Below are 26,982 nucleotides of genomic sequence, written 5' to 3'. Positions count from 1 at the left end.
AGTTGCACTAAAGGGAATAAATAGGAGTTCGGGTCAAGTTTTGCTACAGAGTTCAAGTCAGGTCTTCTGACAAATAAGCAATAAAATAACCTGAGGTTATTCAGAGCACTGGGTATTTCAGAATTGCAGATAAGAGATGGTGGATCTATCATATCTTAAGTCCTATGCTAAGCTTGGATTTCTCATAGGAAAACTGTACCCTTAGCAAGCATTTTATTTCAAAGTATCAAAGTGCTGGAAAAGAAAATGTAGGCAAGGAAATAATTACCAGATTACCAAATACCCAGCGATAGTTATACCTAACGGAGCTACTTAAGAATGGCATAAAAACGTTCTTGTAGCCAGGTATTGAGGTGCTGAGGCAACCAGAACTTCAGAAAACAGTCACTTTGAGATCAGTCCCATCTTGCAAGATGGTGGGCAGAAAAACTGAGAAGACCATCTTCAGCTAAGAATGTCAATGCTGGTGTCATGATCCAGAGGGAAGCCCCACAACCTGAAGACCCCCACCAACGGAAGGCTGTCCTAGCAGAGGAATTGTAGATATTCCCAATGCACAAGGTATTCCAGACAAGCTATATCCAAACAGAATCCACAGCAATTAAATCCATAATTAAGGAAAAAATGGGAAGGTTCTCACTACTGTAACAGAGCCAATTAGTAAGGATAAAAAGAGTGAAACCAAAGAGTTTAAAATTCTCAAAATGCCCAAATGTTACCCCCTTAAAGATGTGCTGTAAAAACTGTTGAGTGGTGGGGAAAGAAAAAAAACAACTACAATCAACGTGAAAAAAACTACAAATGTTACTCCCAGGTCCCTGCTGATCGTCCTCACCGGCCATTCCAGAGACAAGCAGAAGATGGCTTCCCTCCAGAAACAAGCAGGGACTTGCCATTTGGGGCTGAACCACTAGTCCTCACTAATGTGAGTTCCTTCACCTAGAACACTCAGAATCTGTCATCACCTCTACCAAAACTTACCATAATAGTGTGAAAGTTCCAAAGTACTTCAACAGTGATTACTTTTTTTTTTAACAGTGATTGGACATGGAACAACAGACTGGTTCCAAATAGGAAAAGGAGTACATCAAGGCTGTATATTATCACCCTACTTATTTAACTTATATGCAGAGAACATCATGAGAAATGCTGGGCTGGAAGAAGCACAAGCTGGAATCAAGATGGCCAGGAGAAATATTAATAACCTCAGATACGCAGATGACACCACCCTTATAGCAGAAAGTGAAGAAGAACTAAAGAGCCTCTTGATGAAAGTGAAAGAGGAGAGTGAAAAAGTTGGCTTAAAGCTCAACATTCAGAAAACAAAGATCATGGCATCCAGTCCCATCACTTCATGGGAAATAGATGGGGAAACAGTGGAGACAGTGGCTGACTTTATTTTTCTGGGCTCCAAAATCACTGCAGATGGTGACTGCAGCCAGGAAATTAAAAGACACTTTACTCCTTAGAAGGAAAGTTATGACCAACCTAGATAGCATATTAAAAAGCAGAGACATTACTTTGCCAACAAAGGTCCATCTAGTCAAGGCTATGGTTTTTCCAGTGGTCATGTATGGATGTGAGAGTTGGACTATAAAGAAAGCTGAGCACCGAAGAATTGATGCTTTTGAACTATGGTGTTGGAGAAGACTCTTGAGAGTCCCTTGGACAGCAAGGAGATTCAACCAGTCCATCCTAAAAGAGATCAATCCTGGGTGTTCATTGGAAGGACTGATGTTGAAGTTGAAGCTCCAATACTGTGGCCACCTGATGCGAAGAGCTGACTCATTTGAAAAGACCCTGATGCTGGGAAAGATTGAGGGCAGGAGGAGAAGGGGACGACAGAGGATGAGATGGCTGGATGGCATCACCGACTCGATGGACATGAGTTTGAGTGAACTCCGGGAGTTGGTGATGGACAGGGAGGCCTGGCGTGCTGCGGTTCATGGGGTCGCAAAGAGTGGGACACGACTGAGCAACTGAACTGAACTATTAAGAAGTTGCATGAGACTGCAGATCAAAAAGGCTGAGCTCCAAGAGAAGCCACCACCATGAGAAGCATGCACACTGCAGCCAGAAAGTAGCCCCCGCTCACCACAAATGGAGAAAAGCCTGCACAGCAATGAAGACCCACCACAGTCAAAAAATAAAATAAATAAGATTTAAAAAAATAAAATAAAATAGAAAACAAAAAGGTTGAGCACTTCAACTCAGAGAAAGAGAATGGTAAAGTTTTTGGAGCAGTGCAAGGCAGACCAGAAAATTGTGGATTCTCAACTTTCACCAAAAATTAGAGCCCTTCCCAGCTCTGGGACAGCCTGTGTGGCCTCAGAAACAAAACTTACGCTCCCGAGCTGATGTTCTGTATCATTTGCAGAGCTCTAGTTAAAAACATCCAAAACAACAATAATCAACAAAGAACCTACTGTGTCAAAGGAATTGCTTTTCTAAAAGATAACGAGTAAATCTGTTAATACGTCCAAATACGAGGGGCTCCACAAGACATACATAGCACAGGACAAATATTACCATATCCAACAAATGTCCTAGGACACCAGTGAGCCTAGAAACACACCAAGGTCATTTGTAAAGGTCAGGGCTTCAAGCTCCAGGTTTCAAGGAAGGAAAGCTTCCAAGACAATATTCAAGAAAAAGAAATTTCAGGACATAGAGCCATAGGCTTGATGGCTCTGAAGGATCACATGGTGAGCACAAGGCCAGTCTCCCAGCATATCCATGTGAGAATACCCTTGCTCAGAAGGCCGGGTGGGACCAGAAAGAGCCTCCCCACTGGTACTGGTTCCCAACTAAGATGAAACCAAGGCAAATAACTGTTTATTCCAGATCAGAAATAAAGGTGGTGAGTTCTCCTAGTGTTAGTTGCTCAGTCGTGTCTGACTCTCGCAACCCCATGGACTGTAGCCTGCCAAGCTCCTCTGTCTATAGGATTCTCCAGGCAAGAATACTGGAGTGGGTTGCCAATCCCTTCTCCAGGAGATCTTCCTGACTCAGGGATCAAACCCAGGTCCCCTGCACTGCAGGCAGATTCTTTACCATCTGAGCCACCAGTGAAGTCCCCCTAAAATGCCCAGTGAAGATTCAAAACAAATAGGCATCCGTCTCTTACCCTCTTCTCTGATGTGAGCTCTATAAAAGTTTATCTCCATTCAACGTAATAGGATAGTCTTGTTCTAAGGGCTGAATCAGGAACAAAACTTGCTTCTGCTGCTGCTGCTGCTAAGTCGCTTCAGTCGTGTCCGACTCTGCGTGACCCCAGAGACGGCAGCCCACAAGGCTCCCCCGTCCCTGGGATTCTCCAGGCAAGAACACTGGAGTGGGTTGCCATTTCCTTCTCCAGTGCATGAAAGTGAAAAGTGAAAGTGAAGTCGCTCAGTCGTGTCCAACTCTTCTCGACCCCATGGACTGCAGCCTAACCGGTTCCTCCGTCCATGGGATTTTCTAGGCAAAAGTACTGGAGTGGGGTGCCATTGCCTTCTCCGAAACTTGCTTCTAAGATACCTTTAACTTTAGGAATCTAAATCCCTAAGAACCTAAACAACGCCCCAAAATGAATTTTAACATTCTGTAAGTTATGCTACACGCACGTCAGTGAAAACCATGGTGCTGCTCAAAAGAACAATGCAGATTTGCATGCACTGACATGAAAAGATGTCAGGGAGAAATTACTGAAAGGCAAAAAGCAAGTTGAAGAGCAGAGTAGACAGTAACACACCATTTTTGTGAAACAAACTATATACATGTGTGATAGGCACAGACACAGAAATATTCTTTCCACAACTCATGGTTAAGAGCCAGAACGAACATACATAACCATTAACATGTGTTTCCCAGGGGACAGCGATTAGAGAGAAAGGTCAAGCATGTTCTCTTTTATTTCATACATTTCCTCAGTGTTTGCATTTTCTTATAATAACCATGCTCTATCTCAATTTTTAAAATTTAAAGTAAGATTTTGTTAAAGGTACTATCAGACTATTGCCAATAAATGACTTCTCTTTATTGCCCTTTGAGCCATAGCTGCAATATCCAGCAATAAATGGGGCTGTTTCTAAATGGATCAGGTCTTCATCTTTAGGACTAGAACAAGAAGACACCTGAAAGGCAGGAGAGCATGAGAATGAATGAAAAGTGTCATGGGCCATGTGGCCAAGAACCACATTCAATTACACAGCCGTGCTATCTGATTATTGCAACACTAGGCTAATTCTACAGAGATGGATGGAAAGACTCACCAGATAAAGGTTATTTTTGTCCTGAAAGGCATACTGCAACTGGGGGATCCAAGGGCTTGTACTCTGAGATAATATGTTCTGTTCTTCCTCAAAATATGAGACCTAGGAGGAATAGAAACTATTAAGACAATTATAAAGAACTAAGTGTGATGGGGGAAATGCTCTTTGTTCTCCCTTTAAGCTTAAACTGATACCTAGTTTTGTTTCTTTTTTAAAAAGCCATCACATAGTCCAACATTCCACAAATCTCATTCTTATGCCTACTTTGCTCAAGTTTTGCCAGATCCATACAATAGTGTCCAGTTATTTACTTAATGTCTTTCTTCGAAGTCGACCAACATCTTTGAAATTTAAATCTTTCTCTTCATCTTCCCTTACTGAGCAATTCAGTCCTAAAACCATGAGATGGACAATAACCAGATAAACATCCATGACAAGTGACAAGGAAAGCCATGGTAGTCCAGAACAGGGTGACAGGTCCGAGCACGGTGAGGAGGGAAGCAACCACATGTGGAGCAGACCAATGTGGGGTATCAAAGGCTCACGTATGGTGAGGAAGTCAATCTAGGTCTAGATGACCTAGAGCATCTGAGCCTGTCAAGGTAGAGTTGACAGATGGACACAGGTGCATTAAATAAGTAAAAAACATTGAGGGTGATATCAGAGTTACAAACATGGAAAGGGTGAAAATGATAACAAACCTTATGAAGCTGGAGAGGACTTGGAGATGCTGATGTGAATACATGGTTTTCAACATACACAAGTAGATACAGAAATAAATACAGATGTTAATGTTCGTGTGTATGAGGTAGGTATGCTGCATACACGTACATGTATTTCCTGGCCTTGTCCACTGAATGGAGTCTGGCAGCAATGACATCCTGATAGCAAAGAGAACACCTCGTGCCCAGACCTTGGCCTCTAAATACTGTTTTCCACTTAAAAAAATAAATAAATAACAAAATGCAGGGCTCCCAGAGAAATGACTGACTGTGGGGCTGGGGCAGGTAAAGTGAGTTTAAGAGCCCAAACACCTTGTATCAAAAAGTAACACAGAATTCAAAGATGGGGAATATGTCAAAAGGATATACAAAAGCCAACCTGAAGAGATTCTCATCGGCCAACTTGGGAACAATTTGAGTATAAAAACATATACTGACAGGAATGGATTGTAACTCATTGACAGGCAAACGCAAGTGCATACAGATATAAATAAATGGATGGGTTGAAAGTTTTATCAGAAACAGGTACTTCCCCAGTTTGAAAGTATCTCCTTCCAAAATACCTATGCAATTGCAAAGAGGAAAGGAGTAACTTGCAGTGAAAGGTGGCAGATACCAACGTGACATCCTCAGGAATGTGACAAGCCGCAACTGAGACTCCCCTGTTGGGATGCAGTGAGAGGAACAGAGCATCCTGTCTGTGATAGTCCTGCGTGGCTCAGGTAACTAACGGGTGGGTGGCTTTAATTAGCTCCTGGATATGTGAGATTTTTAAATCCCCCAGCATATACCTCACACGGGGTGACTCAAGTCATTCACCCGGAGGAGCACACCTGGGCAAGGGTCCCTATCCCTCACCTGCAGTATGGGATGTGCTGAGTGAGGGTCTCTATCCCTCACCTGCAGTATGGAACGTGCTGGATTCATTTCCTTTTCTATGCACCATTGCCCATATGAAATATAAGGAGCACAAGGCTACATCTAAGGCCTCTTCCAAGGACCTAGGATACACCAGACCCAACAGGTGCTTGGTAGGTGTGGCCTGATGGCAGGTGCTTCTTAGGTGCTGGGAGGCTCAGTGAGCATCTTCCACACCTCTCTTCCAAATGATCTGCAACATCCTGTCATGTAATCATTCTATGAAGTTGCCCACATTTCATTCCTGAACAAAAGACACAGCATTCTCAGATTCTGACAAGCAGCTTCCTGCCCTCTGCTGTGTCTTTGACCAGAGGTCACACAGTCACTGAAGTGCTGAAACCCCGATCCCAACCTTCTGCTTCCAAAAGCCTATGTGAACCCCAAGCGTCTCACAAATTAAATTCCAACTCCAGAAACCGGTTCTTGGGGGAGATGATGAGTTACCGTTTAATGGGTACAGAGTTTCAGTTTAGGATGGTGAAAAAGTTCTAAAGGTGGACAGTGGTGATGGTAACGCAACACTGCCAATGTACTTAATGCCACAGAACTGTACACTCAAAAATAGTTCAAGTGGTAAATTTTATGTGATGCATATTTTATCACAGTAGCCAGAAGGGAGTTCTTGAGGTTTCCCACCAATCACCTCCTCCCAACTCCCATGTCCTTACTTCTCCTCATTTTCCAGTCTATTTGTTCTAAACTTCTAAACACACACAAACACATACATCTGCATAGCATTCTAGCACTTACACCTCCAGAACAGCACACTTCTACTTGGTACATTCTCGTCACTTCTCCCTGCCCAGAACCCATGTTCCCTCTCAGCAGTGTGAACCTGCCCTGTCTCTGGCTCACCCACACCTTTCCTCATTCTGTCGTTTGTGAATTTGCTAACTGCTCCCTCTTTTGTGATGCTTTAGCTCCTAAGGGCCTGCTTTATGGATCTGCCATTTTTCCTCAACTTTCCAAGGCTGTGCTGAAACCCTGAAACTAACAGCCACGGAGCTTTGATTCCTTTTGCAGACTTCCCACAGAGCTGGGTCCATTACCGGACACATGATGTGCTCTCAAACATGGGTAACTAATAAATTGCTCTCCGAACACCAAGGCTGATGGCCGTCGCTCTAGAAACACTGCAAATGAATCAATAACGTCTGGGAGCAGCAGCCTTGTTTAAAGAGAGAGAAAAACACCACAACCAGAAAGATAACTTCTCACCTCCTCTCAGACTGGCAACTCCCTAGCCACAGAACAATTTAATTTCTTCAGAGGCCTCTTTTAAAACCAAATACCAAAAAAAAAAAAAAAAATCAAGTACAGAGGCCCCCAACACAAATATATAAGATGTGTACAAAAGCAAAGGCTATCTAACTCACCGCATGATATGCACATCTCTGAATTCCCAGTGGATGGTCACAAAAGATCATCTCAAATTCATTAGTGAAAAGGCCAAGTTGGTTCTGAATAATATGCAACTATAAAAACATGATCAAGCAACCCAAGGGAGCTTGTCAATCTTCAAAATTAGTCAATATCAGTTCAAGAAAGCATGCTCAGACCTTCCTGGCTACGCCACAGTAATTAAAACTAGGGATGCAGAGGAAAACTGGCTCCATCCCAGGTGTCAATTCAGCAGATTCTCATCTCTGCAATGAACCTGCTGGTTCAGACAGGGGAGGCTGGATGTTAAATGCTCCTACCTGCTCCTGGGCCAACAAGGCCTTCTTCTTCATGACTTTCATGGCATAGACATCCCCAGTCGCTTTCTCTCTGACCACCTGTACTTCAGCAAAGTGACCGCAGCCTACGACACTTCTCACTTCAAAGTCCTTCACTGAAGGCTGGAGCTCTTGCAACTCAGCTATGATATCGGAATCTGCAAAAGACGGAAGAGTGACTCCTGGATCCATAACGTACTTCAAATACTCGTATCTTTATGAAAGCGAGAAGAAAGGAAGAAAGAAGAAAGCGTTGCTGTATCTTCCCTCACTGTCAGGAGACATTTAGTCACTTTCTCCTTGTCGTGAATAATTATAAAATCAGCACAAAAGTGTTTTTTCTATGCTAAGTTAAAATTAAGGGCTCCAGAAATTCCAACGCACAGTTTCCATGGCAGCTATGATCTGAATCCTGTAGATGCAGAAAACAGGGGAAGGAGAACAGAAATCATGCTTTTCCTCCCCCTCTCCGGGGGCTGCAGGGCAGTGAGTGTGGTCAAACATGTCATCAGCATCTGGACTGGTTTATAATGGGATATGAGCAATGTGATCCCCATCCTTAGTTGACTTTAGGGTTGACTTCCAGAACATTCCATCCTGATTCCATATGTTCTACTCAGTTTTACTCCATTAGCCCAGGTCTTATCTCCCTTGCATCGTGTCAGTAAATACCATCCTTGCCATACATAGTATGTAGCAGCACTACCACGGGAGAAAAAGCCTGAGCTTGAGGAACCAAGCAGAGGCCTGACCTTGGCCCTGCAGAGCTGACGTGTCACACAGCTTGATGGGTTTGCAACTGTCTCTTTTCTAGGCATAGTTTTACTCCTTTTCTGAATGCAATCTCTCAGCCGGTGTCTTCCTCTATCCTAAAAGCTTTAACAAAAGCATCAGACACACAGATAAAGCACTTTAAACAACAGACATTAATTTCTCAAAGTTCTAGAGCCTGTTGAGAACCCACTTCCTGGCTGACAGGCAGCCCCTGTATTTCTCATATGGTAGAAGGAAAAGGAGCCCTCGTCTCTCTTCCTCTTCTTCTAGGGACATGAATTCTATCATGGGGCCTACCTTGATGAATTCATCTACATCTAATTATCTCCCAAAGGCTTCACTTTTGGGGGGTCAAAGCCTCAACATATAAATTTGGGGAACTGGAGAAGGAAGCAGAAGGTCGGTAAAAACATTCAGTTCCTAACAGTCAGAGATTCTCCGTGTTTAAAGTATGGACTAAACAGGTAGCAAATTTGGAATCTAACATACATTTATTAACAACATTAAATTGGGGCATCACAGGGTAGATACATAGTGATTCTAATGATCTAAAGAATAGAATGGAATGTAAATATTAGAGAAATGCAAATCAAAATTATGAGGTACCATCTCACACTGGTCAGAATGGCCATCATTAAAAAGTTGACAAATAACAAATGCTGGAGAGGGTGTGCAGAAAAGAAAACCCTCTTACACTGTTGGTGGGAATGTAAACTGGTATAGCCACTATGAAAAACAGTATATAGGTTCCTTAAAAAACAAAAAATTGAGCTAACATACAATACGGCAATTCCACTGCTGGGCATATACCCAGACAAAATTGTAATTTGAAAAGATGCATGCACTCCCATGCTCACAGCAGCACTACTTACAATAGCGAAGACGTGAAGCAACCTAAATGTCCTCTGACAGATGAATAGACAAAGAAGATGAGGTATATACATACAGTGGAATACTACTCAGTCACAAAAAAAGGATGAATACCATTTGCAGCAACATGGACAGACCTCGAGATTATCATACTAAGCAAAATAAGTCTGGCTTCCCTGGTGGCTCCGACAGTAAATGATCCACCTGCAAAGCATGAGACCTGGGTTCATTCCCGGGGTTGGGAAGATCCCCTGGAGGAAGGCACGGCAACCCACTCCAGTATTCTTGCCTGGAGAATCCCATGGGCAGAGGAGCCTGGTGGGCTACAGTCCATGGGGTCGCATAGAGTCACGTAGAGTCAGACACAACTGAGCGACTAAACAACAGCAACATACACACACAAGCAAAGTAAGTCAGAAATAGAAAAACAAAATATCATATAATATCACTTACACATGGAATCTAAAATACAAATGAACGTATCTATGAAACAGAATCACAGACAGAACAGACTTCTGGTTGCCAAGGGGGTTGGGTGGGAGGAAGGACTGGGAGCTTGGGATTAGCAGATATTAACTGTTATTTATAGGATGAAGAAACAACAAGGTCCTACTGTGTAGCACAGGGAACTATATTCAATATCCTGTGATAAACCATAATGGGAAAGAATATGAAAAAGAATATATATATATACATGTATTATATAACTGTATTGGTGTACAGCAGAAACTAACATAACATTAGTAAATCAACTATACTTCAATAAAATATTTTTTAGAAAAAGGAATAGAGTAGAACAGCTGTGACTGACCAAGTCCTTCAGTCCTGTCCATTACAGGGAAACTGCACCATATACAGGGTTATACTCCAAAGGAAGACAACAGTAATATGTCATCAGAATTATCCTGGAGAATCCCTCAGAAAGATGTCATGGTGAAGACCAAGGGACTCTTGAAATCCCACAGGTGCACTGGAGCCACTTCTGTGGGAGGGCACCAGGCAGAGCTGGGAGCTACATTCATTTGGCAAGTTGTTCACACAGCTAAAGGAACAGAGCCCAACAAAGGGCAGAGCCATTTCATAACCACGGTCATTTGGCAGCACATTAATGAATTAGCCAATGCAATTTTAATTGTTGTTACCCACTCCCTTTCTTGGTTGCATGGGTGGAGTTGAATTCATTTGGATCAAAGGCACATGTGATGAGCACCACTGCACTAACAACATCTCTTACTTGTTATCCTAAAAACATCTTCTTTGTTCCCTTGAGGAATCAGGCAAGAGGGGTGAGTAGATTCACTTCATTTCACTGTGGCCATTGTAAAACAAAAAAATAAATCTAGAGCGCCTTCAGGGAGGATTCCATGCAGAAGCAGAACTGAATGTGGCATATTTTCCTTTTGCCTTGACATCACTGTGTCAAGCCCAGTCTTTCTTCCCTGTCTTCTTCCAAGTTTCTCTCAGACCTAGTACTTGAGTTTTTGAATTATTAATTTCCCAAATATGCTGACTTGCAATTTTCTGACTTGAACCTGATTTCATTACTGCTTGCACACAAGGCCTCTCCTGATTCTTCTGTAAGGCCTTGGGCCCCCGCGTTGCTTACAGCACTGTCCAACTTAATAACTCTGGGTCTGTCTCCAGCAACCAGCAGGCATCTCAATCACCCCAGCAGACAAAACTGCTTGCAGGCAAAACCACCATGACACTCTCAGAATTCTGAGAAACCACTCCAAGTTGCAATGTTGTTATTCAAAGACTTTGGGATTATCAAGGTCAACAGGTGAGATGCTAAACTCGTACCTATGACTGTGAAAAATAACCCTGCACAACTTCTCTTCCCACCAGCAACTTCTGTGACTACAAAACCACATCAACCTTCACCCCCACCCACTATGAACACGGTGGGAACTGACATTGAGGTAGAGCCCAAAGCATGAAATGAAAATGCAGTCAGAGAATGATCTTCCCAGATACATATATAGATCCAGGGAGCAAAAGCCACCACAGCTGAATGCTGCTTCCTTTGTTAAAAGTCAGTATTACAACACTTCACTGTCTAGGAATGCATCCTTCACAGAAATGTTCAAAAGACACACATATCAAGATACACATCATAAGATGGGCAATGCTTGTTACAGAAAAATCAGAAACAATGTAGAGGTCTACAATTAACAGGAAAGTGGAAACAGCGTAAGCGTTCACCCACAGAAAAGAATACTAGACACATATTTAAAAGAATTAAGTAGCTCAACCTCCACTGGAGTCTCTTTAAGGACAAGGATTTGCTTCTGTTTTGATCACTACTGTAAACCCAGTGCTCAAAACAGCAGCAGGCACATAGCGAGCACTCCACAAATATTTGTTAAGTAAATATATTGCTAGGTGAGCAATGCTAGTGGCAAAACATTATCAACATACAACCCATTTTGCATAAAATTAAACCAGAATAATGTTAGAGCCTCTTGATGAAGGTGAAAGAGGAGAGTGATAAAGCCGGCTTAAAACTCAACATTCAAAAAACTAAAGATCATGGCATCCAGTTCCATCACTTCATGGCAAATAAATAGGGAAAAAAATGGAAACAGTGACAGATTTTATCTTCTTGGGCTCCAAAACCACTGCAGATGATGACTGCAGCCACAAAATTAAAAGATGCTTGGGAAGAAAAGTTATGACAAACATAGACAGTGTATTAAAAAGCAGAGACATCACTTTGCCAACAAAGATCCATATAGTCAAAGCTATGGATTTTTCAGTAGTCATGTACTGAAGTGAGTGTTGGATCATAAAGAAGACTAAGCACCAAAGAACTGATACTTTCAAACTGTGGTGCTGGAGAAGACTCTTGAGAGTCCCTTGGACAACAAGAGAGATCAAACCAGTCAATCCAAAAGGAAATCAACCCTAAATATTCATTGGAAGGACTGATGCTGAAGCTCCAATACTTTGGCCACCTGGTACAAAGAACCGATTCAGTAAAAAAGACCCTGATGCCAGGAAAGACTGCATGCAGGAGAAGGGGGTGACAGAGGATAAGATGGTTGGATGGCATCACCAACTCAAAGGACATGAGGTCTGAGCAAACTCCAGGAGATAGTGAAGGACACAGGAGCCTGGTGTGCTGCAGTCCATGGGGTCACAAAGAGTTGGACACGACTGAGCAATTGAACAAAAAAATGTTAGAATACACATGGTAAAGGGTTCATTGTTCAAGCTACTTGATTGGTATGTGGGGGTTTATGACACTTGTCTCTTTACTGTTAAGCTATGTTTGAACAATTCCACAATAAATATCTTATAAGGACAAAAGAAAAGTTGCAATACTATGCACTGAACCATTAACAGTGGTTATCTTAGGTAAGATTTTGAGGGATTTTCCTTCCATTCTGATCTTTTATATTTAACTTTGTATTTTTTTTAATTTTTATTGAAATATAGTTGATTTATAATGTGTTTTCAGGTGTACAGCAAAGTGATTCAGCTACATATATATATTTTTAAGATTCTTTTCCATTATAGGTTATTACAAGATAATGAATATAGTTCCCTCTGCTATAGGTCCTTATTGGTTACCTATTTTATGTATGAGTGAGTGAAGTGAGTGAAGTCGCTCAGTCGTATCTGACTCTTTGCGACCCCATGGATTGTAGCCTACCAGGCTCCTCTGTCCATGGGATTTTCCAGGCAATAGTACTGGAGTGGATTGCCATTTCCTTCTCCAGGGGATCTTCCCGACCCAGGGATCGAACCTGGGTCTCCTGTATTGTAGACAGACACTTTACCATCTGAGCCAGCAGGGAAGTCACCTATTTTATGTATAGTAGCGTGTATACTGGAGAAGGCAATGATACCCCACTCCAGTACTCTTGCCTGGAAAATCCCATGGATGGAGGAGCCTGGAAGGCTGCAGTCCATGAGGTCGTGAGGGTTGGACACGACAGAGCGACTTCACTTTCACTTTTCACTTTCATGCATTGGAGAAGGAAATGGCGACCCACTCCAGTGTTCTTGCCTGGAGAATCCCAGGGATGGGGGAGCCTGGTGGGCTGCCGTCTATGGGGTCGCACAGAGTCAGACACGACTGAAGCGACTTAGCAGCAGTAACAGCAGCAGTGTGTATATGTTAATCCCAACTCCTAATTTATTCCTTCCCCACCTTACACTTTGGTAACTATAGGTTTGTTTTCTATGTCTGTAAGTCTCATTTGTTTTGTAAATAAGTCCACTTGTATCAGCTGTTAGGATTCCACATATAAGTGATATCATATGACATTCGTCTTTCTCTTAGTATGATAGTCTCTAGGTCCATCCATGTTGCTACAAGGAACTTTGTACTATGCTTACAATGGTGGGGGGCGGAGGGCGGCGCGGAGGAACTTAAAAGTAGTGTTTTGCCCAAAGTACTAAGATTGTGAACATACAGAAGAGTTTGCCTGCAGTGAATGTAGCTGAAAGAGGGTAAAATTTCAGCCACTGTCAAATCACCGAGAAAAGTCCAACTTTAACGATTATCAACACTTTTTTTTGTCTGTATGTTTTAACATCACATTTGTTTATTTTTTACATAAAATATGTGATACACTGCTTAACATTTTGCTATTTATTCTGTTTATTAGCAATAATCAGTCAACCAATATTTATTAAACACCTTCTGTGTGTGTCCATGCATACCTGGTCATGTCTGACACTTTGCGACTTCACGGACTGTAGCCTGCCAGGGTCCTCCGTCCATGGAATCTTCCAGGCAAGAATATTGGTGTGGGTTGCCACTTCTTTCTCCAGGGGGGTCTTCCTGACTCAGGGATCAAACTCATGTCTCTTGCATCTCCTGCATTGGCAGGAGGATTCTTCACCACTGTACAACCCGGGAAGCCCCACCTTCTGTGTACCAGACCCAGTTTTAGGCAAAAAGGCTAGCTTAGCAATTAAGAAACGAAGAATTCCTCCCTGATTCCCAAATGCCAGCTCCCTGCCCTCCCTTGGCCCAAACTAGGGGCACTGCTTCAGGGCTGTATTATTCTGTCTCACTTCCTCCAACAGTCCCAGAAGAAATTTTCTATCTCTATGGCAAGCTTCAAGAAACTTATGTGGTAACAGCTGTTGGACCCTTCTTCCCACAGAAAAATGAAGCTTACATTCTAAAACAGAAACTCAAAGAGGGGGGAAAAAAACATACTAATGCAATCACCCTTTTCCAATCATAATCTCTCAACCATCCTCTCCAGGAAGCCTCTTTAAAAATCTGAAACAGTTTCCTGAAAGAGAAATCTATTAGAAAAATCTACATTTCACAAGTCTAGTCTCCTGATTACTGAATGAGTCTAGAAGATCCACTGCTTTAAAGGATGATCCTAACTGGAGGGCAATCTCAAGAAGGTGCATGTTGAAAGCTCAGTAAATTAGTCTTGTCACAAGCTTCTCCTTCCCTTCCTACTCCCTATTTGAGAGTTTAAATACTCAACAAAATAAGGTGGGAGCTTATTCAAACAAATACAGAATCATGAACAAATATGCCAAGTGCATTTTAAAGTTAAAGGTACACAATATGTTAAACACTGAGGTTTACGGTTATCATTACTGGGCAACATTTACTGAGTGTCTCTACGTGCCAGGCAACATAAGCCTGGACTGTGCACTATCTCATTCAATCCCTGTATCAGATACGCCATTTCCCCCATCGTTCAGATGAGGACACTGAGAACAAACAAGTTACATGTAAACACCGATGTCACTTACTAGACATACATTGGTTTCATCCATTCAAAACTCCCAGGTCCTTTAGGTAACAGCACATCCCCCATTCCATGAGGTCCCAGTGATCATGGTGCCCCGGACCCCTGGGCACCTACATGAGGCCAATCACAATACTTCACACCCTGGCCCAGTGACTGGTCAAGGGATGGGCAAGTGACCCAAACCAGAGCCAATGAGAATCTTCCCTGAGATTGCATGAATAGAGACAGTACACGATACACATTGGGTACAGTGGGGCAGCCAGCAGCCAAAGACAGTGCCCAATGCATGTGCTTTGTTGTTCCCCGGCACAAGAAATCTGGGTGGCCCCACTGCCTCACTGCAACCCATGGAATGCAGCCAAAGAGATTCTATGTCCCTTCCAGACCTAAGCCCTGAGAAGGCCTGGCAGCTTCCACTTTTGTATTTGGAAACCTTGAGTTGCCATGGAGGACATCTAGACATCTCTGCTAGAGTGACAGCGTAGACCATGGGTCAGTAGCTTTGTCTCAAAGGGTCAGACAGTAAACATTTTGGGTGTTGTAGGCCATATGGTCACACCTACTCAAACGCCTTGTGATGTGACAGCAGCCATAGGGAACAGGTGAAGCTGCGTTCCAGGAGAACTCTGTTTATAAAGCAGGCATCCCAGGCTGTAGTTGGCTGACCCGTCATGGAGAGACCACACAGAACAGCCATATGGAGAGCAAGAAGCTCTGAGACTTCACAGAGAGAGACACAGGCCTACTAGTCTCAGAGTCCTGGGGGAGCCCAGCCTTCTAGGTAACGCGCCAGACAATGGGTGGGTCATCCATTCCAGCCCAGATGCCCACAATCCTGACCCATGTCACATGGAATGGAAGAATTCTCATCGAAGCCTAGTCGACCCACAGAATCATGATTCTTGTTTTAAGTCACTAAATTTTAGGGTGGTTGGTTACACTGGAAAGTCATGTGAGACGTGGTTTTCACAAGCCTTTCAGACTTGGTACTGTACGCCTTTGAGGCCACATAATTCTGTGTGGTGGGGGCCATCCTGTGCATTGCAGGATGTTTATCAGCATCTTTGGGCTCCACTCGTTAGCTACCAAGAGCACCCTCCCTGCCAGCTGAGACAACCAAAATTGTCTCCAGATACTGCCACATGTCCCTGGGGGAGGAGAAATCGCCACTGGTCAAGAAACACTGGAGGCAGGTGAAAAAATACAAAACTAGGAACCAGCAAGCAGCCAACTTCCCCACCACGTGCAAGTCAGGTAGAGTCAAGAACAGGGTGAGGGCAGGGCCAGTTTATGACTTTCATAGTCCCTAGGCACTTGCCTTCATCAGCACCTTGCTCCATTAAAAAAAAAAAAAAAATTTATACAAATATATATATTTTTGTGACCACATTGGTATAAAGATGAATATAATCCAGAATCATTACAGATTATTATACCCATATTTTTTATGATTTTAAAATAAAATTAAACTAATTACAATAATTGTGAATACTGTAGATGCTAAGCACTGTGTTCACAATGCCTAATGAATAATCAGCCTTGAGTGAATACAATGAAGGAGCCAGAGACATTTAAGTCCTTGGAACCAGCCATGCCTAAAATTTGACCCATCCCTGGACTCTCAGTTTCATGAGCCAAAAAAATTTACTTTTGGGGATAAACAACACGGTTCTACTGTATAGCACGGGGAACTATATTGAATATCCCATGGTAAATCATAACAGAAAGGAATATGAAAAAGAGTGTGTGTGTGTATATATATATATATATATATAACTGAATCACATCATTGTACAGTAAAAGTAACACAACATTGTATATCAACTATACTCAATAATTTTTTTTTTTAATTCACTTTTTGGCCTAAGCTAGTTTGAGATGAGTTTCTATCACTCACAATCAAGAGGCCTGATTCATCCGGTCTCCTAGCAACGGCAGGTGGAAGCTGACCTTGAAGTTGGGTCCATCTAAAGCAGAAATTCCTACCCACTCCCTCCAACCACAAACGCATCCCACCTCCAGTATCCTTCTAATTCTCACTAAGCAGGACAATTTTCAAGAAAAAGTTCTCCCCACACTTACACTTTTGGACAAAGTTGCTCACGTGCTTAATCTTCATCAGAGCCGGCTGACTGCATTCTTTAAAGAGAACAAAGAGGGCATCTAATATCGCTTCTCGGGAAAGAAGAGACATCTGCTGTTGAGTCATGGAGGGTGGTTTCCCCTAAAAACAGCAAACAGCAGATGGAGACACTGTCAATAATGAAAAGCTTTGATCAATAACATCCACGCAGAGTAAATTGCAAGCCACCAACTCAACTAACTGCTCACGACACACGCTAGCAGCGGAATTTGGTGGCCTCATCCTTTAAAGTGACGTCCATTGACAGTCATTAAGTTATCACTTGTATGTGGGCTTCTTCCTCCTGCACCTGGGGAGAAAAACTTCACCAGCACGCCATGAATAAGAAACAGTTCCTCTGTCTTAGTAGTCTGAGGCTCATGGGGACATTTACTCTGGACCCTGCTGGTCCCGTCACATCTCCGTGCCTCTTCAGGAGGACACAATGAATGCCTCTTCCTCCCTGTGTTCCTACAGGTTTGTTTAACATAACTTCAGTTTCTTTAATTCACTCAAACCATAAAGGGTCGTGTGAATGGAGTGACTGCACTGAAGCTGAATTTATTCATGATCTCAGGCAACAGTTGCAAACTGGCAGACTGCATCTAGCCCACAGACATGTTTTGTTTGGCCTGTTGTATTTAAAATAATTTATCTGCCAATATTGAAAAATCATGAGATTTCACACCAAAAGAAAAGGGGCCGGGGGAGGGGATTTTTGGCTTCTCATGATACACAGGCAGATCTGGCAACACCGTACCACATTCCTGCCTGGGGAGGCTGAGCTGCAGCTGAGGAGCACTGCGCCTCTAGAAAGTGGATGTGTTCGGCACTTCACTGCAGACTCGACTCACAGCTCTTCCATCTGGCCCATCTGACTCCTTTACACTCACTGTCTGGCCACCCAAGACATGAGTTCACACCCCTGGTCTAGAGGAATGAATCCCATGTGCCACGGACTATATGCAGTTCTCTCTGCAAAGCTGGCCACCAACAATTCTAACTCTAAAAGCACTTGCCACTGCATCCATCAAGCGTCAGAGTCTATTTCCTCTTCCCATGAATCTGCTGTCGCCATGACTCATGTGAAACAACAGAACATAACACAAGTGACCCAGTGCCAGTTCAAGATGCAGCCCTTAAGAAGTCTGGCAGCTTCTACTTTTGTTTTTTGGGGGAAGCCAGCTGCCAAGTTAAGAAGCTTGGGCTAGACCACGTGACAATCAAATCTCACCCACTGTCTGTTTTTATAAATAAAGCTTTATTGGAACACAGCCATGCCTATTAATTTACACATCATCTATGGCTGTGTGTGTGTGTGTTAGTTGTTCAGTCTCATGCAGCTCTTTGCGACCCTATGGACTGTAGCCTGCCAGGCTCCTCTGTCTGTCCATGGAATTCTCCAGGCAAGAATACTGGAATGGGTTGCCATTTGCTTCTCCAGGGGATCTTCCAAACCCAGGGATTGAACTCAGGTCTCCTGCATTGCAGGCAGATTCTTTACTGTCTGAGTTTCTGTGCTATAAATAGAATAGCAGAGTTCAGTAGTTGCAGCGGAGACCTTAGGGCCAATGTACTATTCACAGAAAAATTACAAGCCCCAGGTTAGACTGAGTGAGTAACAAAAGACTTTGGAGAAGAGGTCACTGGACGAACTGAGGCACCCCAGTCCGCAGTCGGCACCCAGATGTTTCAGTCCCAGCCAAGCTCTCAACTCAACACAACCCATGAGTGACCCCAGCAGAAGAATCCCCTAGTTGCATGCAGGCAACCAACAGAATGGTAAGAAAAAGTAAATCATAGCTGCTTTAAACTTTGTGAGCGCTTTGTTACACAGCCCTGGATGACAGAAACAAACTGACTGTAACAGCCCAATAGCAGCCTCCTCAGCCAGAACCAGAAGCGTGATGGGCCCTTTCCTGCCCGCTCCCTGGCACTGGCCAGCACACACCATTAAAGCAGGGGTCACTCCACTACATCTCTGCACGCGGCTGAACCTAGCCCACCAGGTCGGTCCACGCCCACCACTAACCCAGTCCCCAAGTGGCAGACGGGAGCTCCGCTCCCAGGATGCCTGCTCCTGAGCCACCTCATCAGTCACAAACTGACCAGTGAAGCCAGCTGAGGCCACAGAGTCTGCCGCCTCAGATAACCAGGCTCTACTGAGAGCCGGAGGACGATACTAGAGCAGCCCAGACTTCCTCACACCCTGCCGCTTTCTTGTGTTGTGTGGCACCTTCCTACTCTGGGTGCAATAGCTGAGAGGCAGGCACAAGCTATAGGGGCCCTACTCAGCACCACAGTGGACCTGCCCCCAAGCAAGCGACCAGTAGTGGTCCTGCTGACCATTGGTCAGTGCCACAGTGGGCCCCTCCCCAAGCAAACAACCGTTACTGAGCAACTGTCAATCAGCCACTTTGGGTGGTCCTGCTCAGCCATTGGTCAGTGTCACAGTGGGCCCCTCCCCCAAGCAAGCAACCATTAGTGAGCAACTGTCAACTAGCCACTTTCGCTGGTCCTGCTCAGCCATTGGTCGGTGCTACAGTGGGCCCTTCCCCAAGCAGGCAACCGTTAGTGAGCAACTGTCAATCAGCCACTTTCGTTGGTCCTGCTCAGCCATTGGTCAGTGCCACAGTGGGCCCCTCCCCCTCTTGTATATAAACGGGGCCAGAACTCCGACTGAGGGAAGATGGTTTTCTGAGATGCCAGTCTGCCATCTTCTCCATCTGCTAGCTTTCCAATTAAAATAGTTATTCCTTGTTCCAACAACTCATATCCTGATTTATTGGCCTGCCCTGTGGCAAGCAGAACAAGCCTGGGCTCAGTAACACGACTACTTTTGAGTCACCTGGAGAACTTAACTAAAAACCAAAAACCAGATTCTCAGGTACCATCCCCAACCTACTGAATTAGAATTTACCAGTCTGTAGCTAAGAATATATTTCAGTAACACCTCCTCCCAAAACAGTCAGACCTCAGCCAGGTTTGTGAAGCACTGAGTCAGACCACACTATCTGTCACTGTAGAGTTCTGCCACTTCCTGGGAAAATAAGATTCCTAGTTTTTCTCTCCTCTGATGAGTTTAGACTAAGCAGCAGTTCCCAAATACAGTACTGAGTCTTAACAAAGTTTTCACATCTGTCATAAAGTAAGAAAAAGTGAACACTGCATGATGACTCTTTATAAAGCTAAGTGTATTCAAATTGTAAAATGGTCCTTTATTCTGAAACAACATCCTTCCCCTCTTGGTGTTTTTTTAAAATATCCTCTCTTTATGAAATAAAAGGACCAGAAGATAATAGCGTTTTCTTTTTTGTGTTTTTTTACATCCCTTACTTAGCAAAATACAAAGTTGGCAAACCTCAGTCAGCCTAGCAAATTTGTAAAATTTTGCTGGCTCAAAAATCTAAAAGACTGCCAACCACTGACCTCGAACTCTTGGGGAGGTACTTACTGTCAAGTAGAAACTGAGACCCTATCTACATGGAAAACAAAACCACTACTCTCTAACCAAACCTCATTAAAAGGACACTGGGATAGGGATAAAGTGGGATAATCAGTTAGTTTAGAAATCCCACAAGGGGATTAAAGACAAGAGGGAATTTTAAGGGCATTTGGGAGACTGTTATAAGCTAATGATCACTCTAGAAAAGAACCCAGTAACCTAGCAACAATCTCCCCTGATGGCTCAGATGGTAAAGAATCTGCCTGCAATTCGGGAGACCCGGGTTCAGTCCCTGGGTTGAGAAGCTCCCCCTGGAGAAGGGAATGGCTACTCACTCCAGTATTCTTTCCAGGGGAATTCTATGGACAGAGGAACCTGGCAGGCTTCATACAGTCCATGAGTCACAAAGAGTTGGACCCAAAGGAGCGACTGACACTTTGACCTCAGTAACAATCTACACTACCCTGAAGGAAGACCAGATGCATCCATTTGCCAGGCACACTCAAGCCACAGGTGCCAATAGTTTAAACACAAGACAATAGATATCAGGTCTGAATCTTGTTACATGAAGTCAAGGAGTTAATGATCCTTGAAGAACAGCATTTCTGCAGGTAGTCAAGACAGGAAGAGAGGGGAAAAGGGAAAGAAACTAGGTGAAAGGGGTCATAATATCAAAACCTGAGATGAATTACCATATTTTAGTATATATTAAATGACCTTTCTTCTGTTAACATACATATGATTTAAATAGCGCCCTGACAGTCCTCTTTAACCACACAGGGTCAAAGGAGAACTAAAGACCTAAGCCTTGAACTCAACCCCAAAATAAGGAAGGTGGTCTACTCCACTCCCCACTTTTTCTTTGACTATAAAAATATAGCCCTCTTTGTTCTCAGTGCTGTGCTCCCCTGCCAGACTATTTGTATCTCTCACAAGCATCCTCTGCTAATAAACTCACTCTTTGCAATTTTCATGCTGAAAAGAACCTGAGCTTCAGAAAGTTCTGACACAAGGTGAGCAGTTTCAGTTAAAAGACAATGACTTTGACCCCCACACTGCAATAGAAGACCCAGTGCAGCTGAATTAAATCTAAAACAACAACAGTGCGTTCAAGTCCCCTCCTAACTCAGGAATGATGGATTCAAGTCCCAATCTGAGTTTTGGCTAGGTCCAAGTCCCACCCAAGAAGGAGTGGGGTTTCAGCTGGATGGGGGGCAAAAACAGTATCTTTATTCTGCTTATATTAAAGCAAGTGCTAGGGTTATGCTATGCTTGCAAATAACAGCTTTTCAGGGCTCAGGGTGGAACTTGTTTTAAAAAAAGGATGAATTGGGGATTTACACACAATCTTTGCTGGTATAATGACATTTAAATACAAGATACACTTACTAAACTCTGATATACACTGGCAATGTGGCCCAGCAGTAACACACCCACACCAAAAATGGGGTATGGCTTTGTCATTTAAAAGCTGCGTGATTCTGAGCAAGTCTATGTCCCTCTTCATATCTGCACATTATAAGAATTTTGTCATAAGTTGGAAGTTTGGGAGTAAAACAATTAATGGGTTAAAAAGTGGTAGCGCTCCAGTCAGGTGAGGTTAAAAATAGACCATTCATAAGAGAAAAATACCTCATGACTTAAATGGTGACCCACAGAACAACCGAAGCTTTCACTCTGTCCTCATTCTGATCTGTTTGAACATTCCCCAATACCAATATCTTTGGGAAAATGTCCTCAAGAACATATTAGTAGTGAAACTAATATAACATTGTAAATCACCTTAGGTTTATCATTATACAGATAATCCTACCAAAATGCCTTATTTAGTAGTTACTGCTAAGTGAACATAAATTTATTATCACTGTAGCTAATACTATTTCTACACTCATCATTAATAATCGCTATCATTTATAAAGGGCTTACCAAAAGATGGGCAAGAACTAAGTACATGAATTATCTCATTTAATCCTCATAACTTTGTAAATTAGGTGCTATAACTTCTATTATAATACAAAGAATGGAAAATGGATCTAGAGAAGGCAACTGATTCACCCAAGGTAACACAGCTAACACATTCTGAGGCCAGGATTCAAACCTAAACCTTCACCACTGTCTGTATTTTCTCTCTGACTTATTAAACAAGGATTTCTACAACAAACAAAAGAATTAGAAATCTACTTGGGAAAAAAATCTCAAACATTAAGTTTTAATCCTTTTGGGGGTGATGGAAATGGTCTATATCTTGAGATGAATGTGGGTTGTACAGGTTTGGTATTTACCAAAACTTTTTTAAAACATAAACATCCCTTGAATGAAAAAGATTTCTGTATTTCTATAGGATTACACCCATAGAAATTCCAGTCAAAAGAGCGTCTTTGTTCATTTACTTTTCCTTCTTTAATAAAAGGGCAAACTTTAGTGCAAAAGTGTAACATGTGTGAAATCCTCAAAAAGGTCCCCCTTCCAGGGCAAGTTCAACTACCCATTCCTGGCACAATGGCTCCTCTTTCCACAACTTTCAGCATATATAAAAGACCAAAGGAGATTTCTCCTAGATTCGCCTCAGTCCTCTAACAAATTCCTGTAACTTCTGAGTCACAAAGAGGTTCCAAGGAACCACATACAGGTGAGCGAAGTTGACAAGCCAGTCTGTTACCTGGAAGAAAAGATTCAGCCTGGAGGCCCGGCTGGCAATGGATTCAACAGTACCAGCGTCCAGTAGATTCCGTGCTCCATACTTGAACTTCAACATCTCCCCACTGGTGATGAAAGTAGACAGGAGGAGGTTAGTGTATTCTGCTGATTTGAGCGGGAAGGGTTTGAGAGATCCTGAGCTTTCCCTCAAGATATCAGGGGTAGGGAGGTGAAAAATCAGCCACCACTGGGTCTTGGGAAGCTCAGTCTGGTGACACATTAAAAATCAGACTTTTATTCAATGTAACAGGAATAACACTGCAACACTGACCTGACATACTCACTCACTTAAAATTTGTTTTATAACTGCAGACAGTGACTGCAGCCATGAAACTAAAAGATGTTTGCTCCTAGGATCATGGCATCTGGTCCCATCACTTCATGGCAAATAGATGGGGAAACAGTGGAGACGGTGGCTGACTTTATTTTTCTGGGCTCCAAAATTACTGCAGATGGTGATTACAGCCATGAAATTAAAAGACGCTTACTCCTTGGAAGGAAAGTTATGACCAACCTAGACAGCATATTCAAAAGCAGAGACATTACTTTGCCAACAAAGGTCCATCTAGTCAAGGCTATGGTTTTTCCAGTGGTCACGTATGGATGTGAGAGTTGGACTGTGAAGAAGGCTGAGCGCCGAAGAATTGATGCTTTTGAACTGTGGTGTTGGAGAAGACTCTTGAGAGTCCCTTGGACTGCAAGGAGATCCAACCAGTCCATTCTGAAGGAGATCAGTCCTGGGATTTCTTTGGAAGGAATGATGCTAAAGCTGAAACTCTTAATACTTTGGCCAATTGATGCGAAGAACTGACTCACTGGAAAAGACCCTGATGCTGGGAAAGATTGAAGGCGGGAGAAGAAGAGGACGACAGAGGATGAGATGGTTGGATGGCATCACCAACTCGATGGACATGAGTTTGAGTAAACTCCGGGAGGTGGTGATGGACAGGGAGGCCTGGCGTGCTGCAATTCATGGATGGGGTCACAAAGAATCAGACATGACTGAGAGACTGAACTGAACTGCTCCTAGGAAGAAAAGCTATATGACAAATCTAGACAGCATATTAAAAAGGAGAGAGATCACTTTGCCAACAAAGAACCGTATAGTCAAAGCTATGGTTTTTCCAATGACTTCCCTGGTGGATCAGACGGTAAAGCATCTGCCTACAATGCGGGAGACCCAGGTTCGATCCCTGGGTCAGGAAGATCCCCTGGAGAAGGAAACCCACTCCAGTACTCTTGCCTGGAAAATCCCATGGACAGAGGAGTCTGGTCGGCTACAGTCCATGGGGTCACAAAGAGTCGGACACGACTTAGCGACTTCACTTCACGGTTTTTCCAATAGTCATGTACAGATGTGAGAGCTGGACCATAAAGAAGGCTGAGCACCCAAGAATTGATGCATTTAAATTGTGGTGATGGAGAAGACTCTTAGTGCTTTGGACAGCAAGGAAATCAAACCAGTCAATCCTAAAAAAAATAAACCCTAAATATTCATTTGAAGGACTGATGCTGAAGCGCCATTACTTTGGCCACCTGATGCAAAGAGCTGACTCACTGGAAAAGACCCTGATGCTGGGAAAAACTGAGGGCAGGAGCAGAAGGGGCAACAGAGGATGAGATGGTTGGATGGCATCACTGACTCAATGGACATGAGTTTGAGCAAACTATGGGAGAAAATGAAGGACAGGGAAGCTTGGCAAGCTGCAGTCCATGCGGTCACAAAGAGTCAGACATGACTTAATCACTGAACAACAACAACCCCCCTTAGAATATAAGCTCCACCAGGGCAGGGACTTTTATTCTAATATAATGGGGACATATATAGCCTGGGACATAAATGCTAATAAACAGTTATTGAACAAATGATTGAAAATAAGTAAATTACATAATACAGGTATGTTGGAAGCTATGGGGTTCAAAAAAAATAATAAAAAACAAATGGAGGAAAAAAAAAAAAACAAATGGAGGAATTGGGGCATGGTGGTGTGTGTATACAGAGAAGGCAAGGGCACCCTACTCCAGTACTCTTGCCAGGAAAATCCAATGGGCAGAGGAGCCTGGTAGGCTGCAGTCCATGGGGTCGCTAAGAGTCGGACACAACTGAGCGACGTCACTTTCACTTTTCTCTTTCATGCAGTGGAAAAGGAAATGGCAACCCACTCCAGTATTCTTGCCTGGAGAATCCCAGGGACGCGGGAGCCTGGTGGGCTGCCATCTCTGGGGTCGCACAGAGTCGGACACGACTGAAGCGACTTAGCAGAGCAGCAGCAGTGTGTATAACAGTGTAGTCAGAGTAACTTCACTGTTCAGTTTAGTCGTGTCCCACTCTGTGCGACCCCATGGACTGCAGCCCACCAGGCTTCCCTGTCCATCACCAACTCAGGGAGCTTGTTCAAATTCACGTCCATCGAGTTGGTGATGCCATCTAACCATATCATCCTCTGTCGTCCCCTTCTCCTCCTGCCTTCAATCTTTCCCGGCATCAAGATCTTTTCTAAGGAGTCAGTTCTTCGCATGAGGTGGCCAAAGTATTGGAGCTTCAGCTTCAGTCCTTCCAATGAATGTTCAGGATTGATTTGAGGATTGAGTAGTTTCATCTCCTTGCAGTCCAAGGGACTCTCAAGAGTCTTCTCCAACACCACTTCACTGAACAGGTAACATTTGAGCCAAAATCTGAAGGGAGTAGCAGCAAGCCTTGTTGATATTTGGGTAAAGAAAAGTATCCTGGGGTCAGAGGGAACAGCCAGAGCTAAGGTTCTGAGGCAAGACCTGGGCTTCTCTAACAGTAGCTGGGAAACCACGTAGGGCTGGAACAGAGTGAAAGAGGCAGAAAGTAGGCGGTGGCGGGCTGGGGCGAAGAGTATGAAGACACCAAAGTAAGTTAAGGTCACACAGATTCTAAGGCGCTGCCGGCCCCGACTAGCAATGCCGACAGGAGGCAGGGCAGAAGAAACACAGGACCCCACCCAGCTGGAGAAAGGAAATTCCTCTAGCCGCAGCACTCCCCAGCCAACACTTCGGCTCAGACGGGGATATGCCCTTGCACCGCCAGCCTGGGAAGACCTTCCCGACCCCCCGCAACCCTCAGGGCGGGACCGCCGCCCTCCCTGCTGCGAGAGGCAAAGCCGGGGTTGGTGTGGTGGAGGAGGCCCTTCCCTTGGTCTGCAAAGTGGGGAGAGGGAGAACTGGGCTTGGGGAGACCAGACTCACCGCTCAGCGTACCTCGCCGTCTGCGCACCGCCCTGCCCAGTACCTCCCGCGTCAGCGTTTGAACACTGGGAACGGCGTGGGTGAGGCCAGCCACGTCTGGACCAATCAATGTTCCCGCTCGTATGATGGACAGTTCTATCTCAACCAGGTCCTGCCCAAGTCCTTAAAGGGACCAGGGAAGTGAAAGAGAGGGCCAATGAAATTGTTTCTTCCGCCGGCAGGGCAGGTCTTGGAAGTTTGAAATTGGCGGTTAAGCAGAAGGATACAAGGTTTGAGGACGCGTCTGTTTATGTCTGGGATATCTGAGGAGAATGCTGGGGCAGTGGCCCTTGCTCTCATGGCCACCTGCAAGGAGGAAGGCAGCCCAGCCCCTCTGATTGGTGATCTTGTTCACCAATCCTGGCTAAGGTAAAAGTACTTGTTACTTTGTTAAATAAACCAGCTGGTTCTCTGCTAACAGGCTACAACTGAGGCTTTGAGTTTGAGATTCCACCCGCCTCAATGACTGG

At 43.9% G+C, this 26,982-nt stretch overlaps 1 protein-coding gene and 1 non-coding gene across 9 annotated transcripts in view; both read right to left on the bottom strand.

Moving 5' to 3' along the window:
* Positions 1–26,526, bottom strand: part of CIT (citron rho-interacting serine/threonine kinase) — a 175,291-nt gene extending 148,765 nt beyond the window's left edge. For 6 of the 8 annotated variants that reach the window (XM_070769555.1, XM_070769557.1, XM_070769558.1 and 3 more), the window contains exons 1-5: positions 26,474–26,525; positions 23,223–23,325; positions 17,079–17,220; positions 7,597–7,772; positions 4,254–4,355 (exon numbers count right to left, since the gene is read on the bottom strand). In XM_070769555.1, the coding sequence (XP_070625656.1) occupies positions 4,254–4,355; positions 7,597–7,772; positions 17,079–17,220; positions 23,223–23,318 (516 nt within the window). In that variant the 5' untranslated portion in view covers positions 23,319–23,325; positions 26,474–26,525. Of the gene's footprint in view, positions 1–4,253; positions 4,356–7,596; positions 7,773–17,078; positions 17,221–23,222; positions 23,326–26,473 lie in introns of those variants that run through there. The other 2 variants (XM_070769560.1, XM_070769563.1) reach the window with 2 other exon arrangements.
* Positions 12,990–13,061, bottom strand: TRNAC-ACA (transfer RNA cysteine (anticodon ACA)). The gene has a single exon. It is a non-coding gene; the product is annotated as a tRNA-Cys (tRNA).
* Positions 26,527–26,982: the final 456 nt, after the last annotated feature.

Source organism: Bos indicus, chromosome 17 (genome assembly GCF_029378745.1).
Source record: "Bos indicus isolate NIAB-ARS_2022 breed Sahiwal x Tharparkar chromosome 17, NIAB-ARS_B.indTharparkar_mat_pri_1.0, whole genome shotgun sequence".
NCBI lineage: Eukaryota > Metazoa > Chordata > Mammalia > Artiodactyla > Bovidae > Bos > Bos indicus.
Note: the sequence above shows the minus strand (reverse complement) of the source record. Positions and strands in the feature narration are given on the sequence as shown.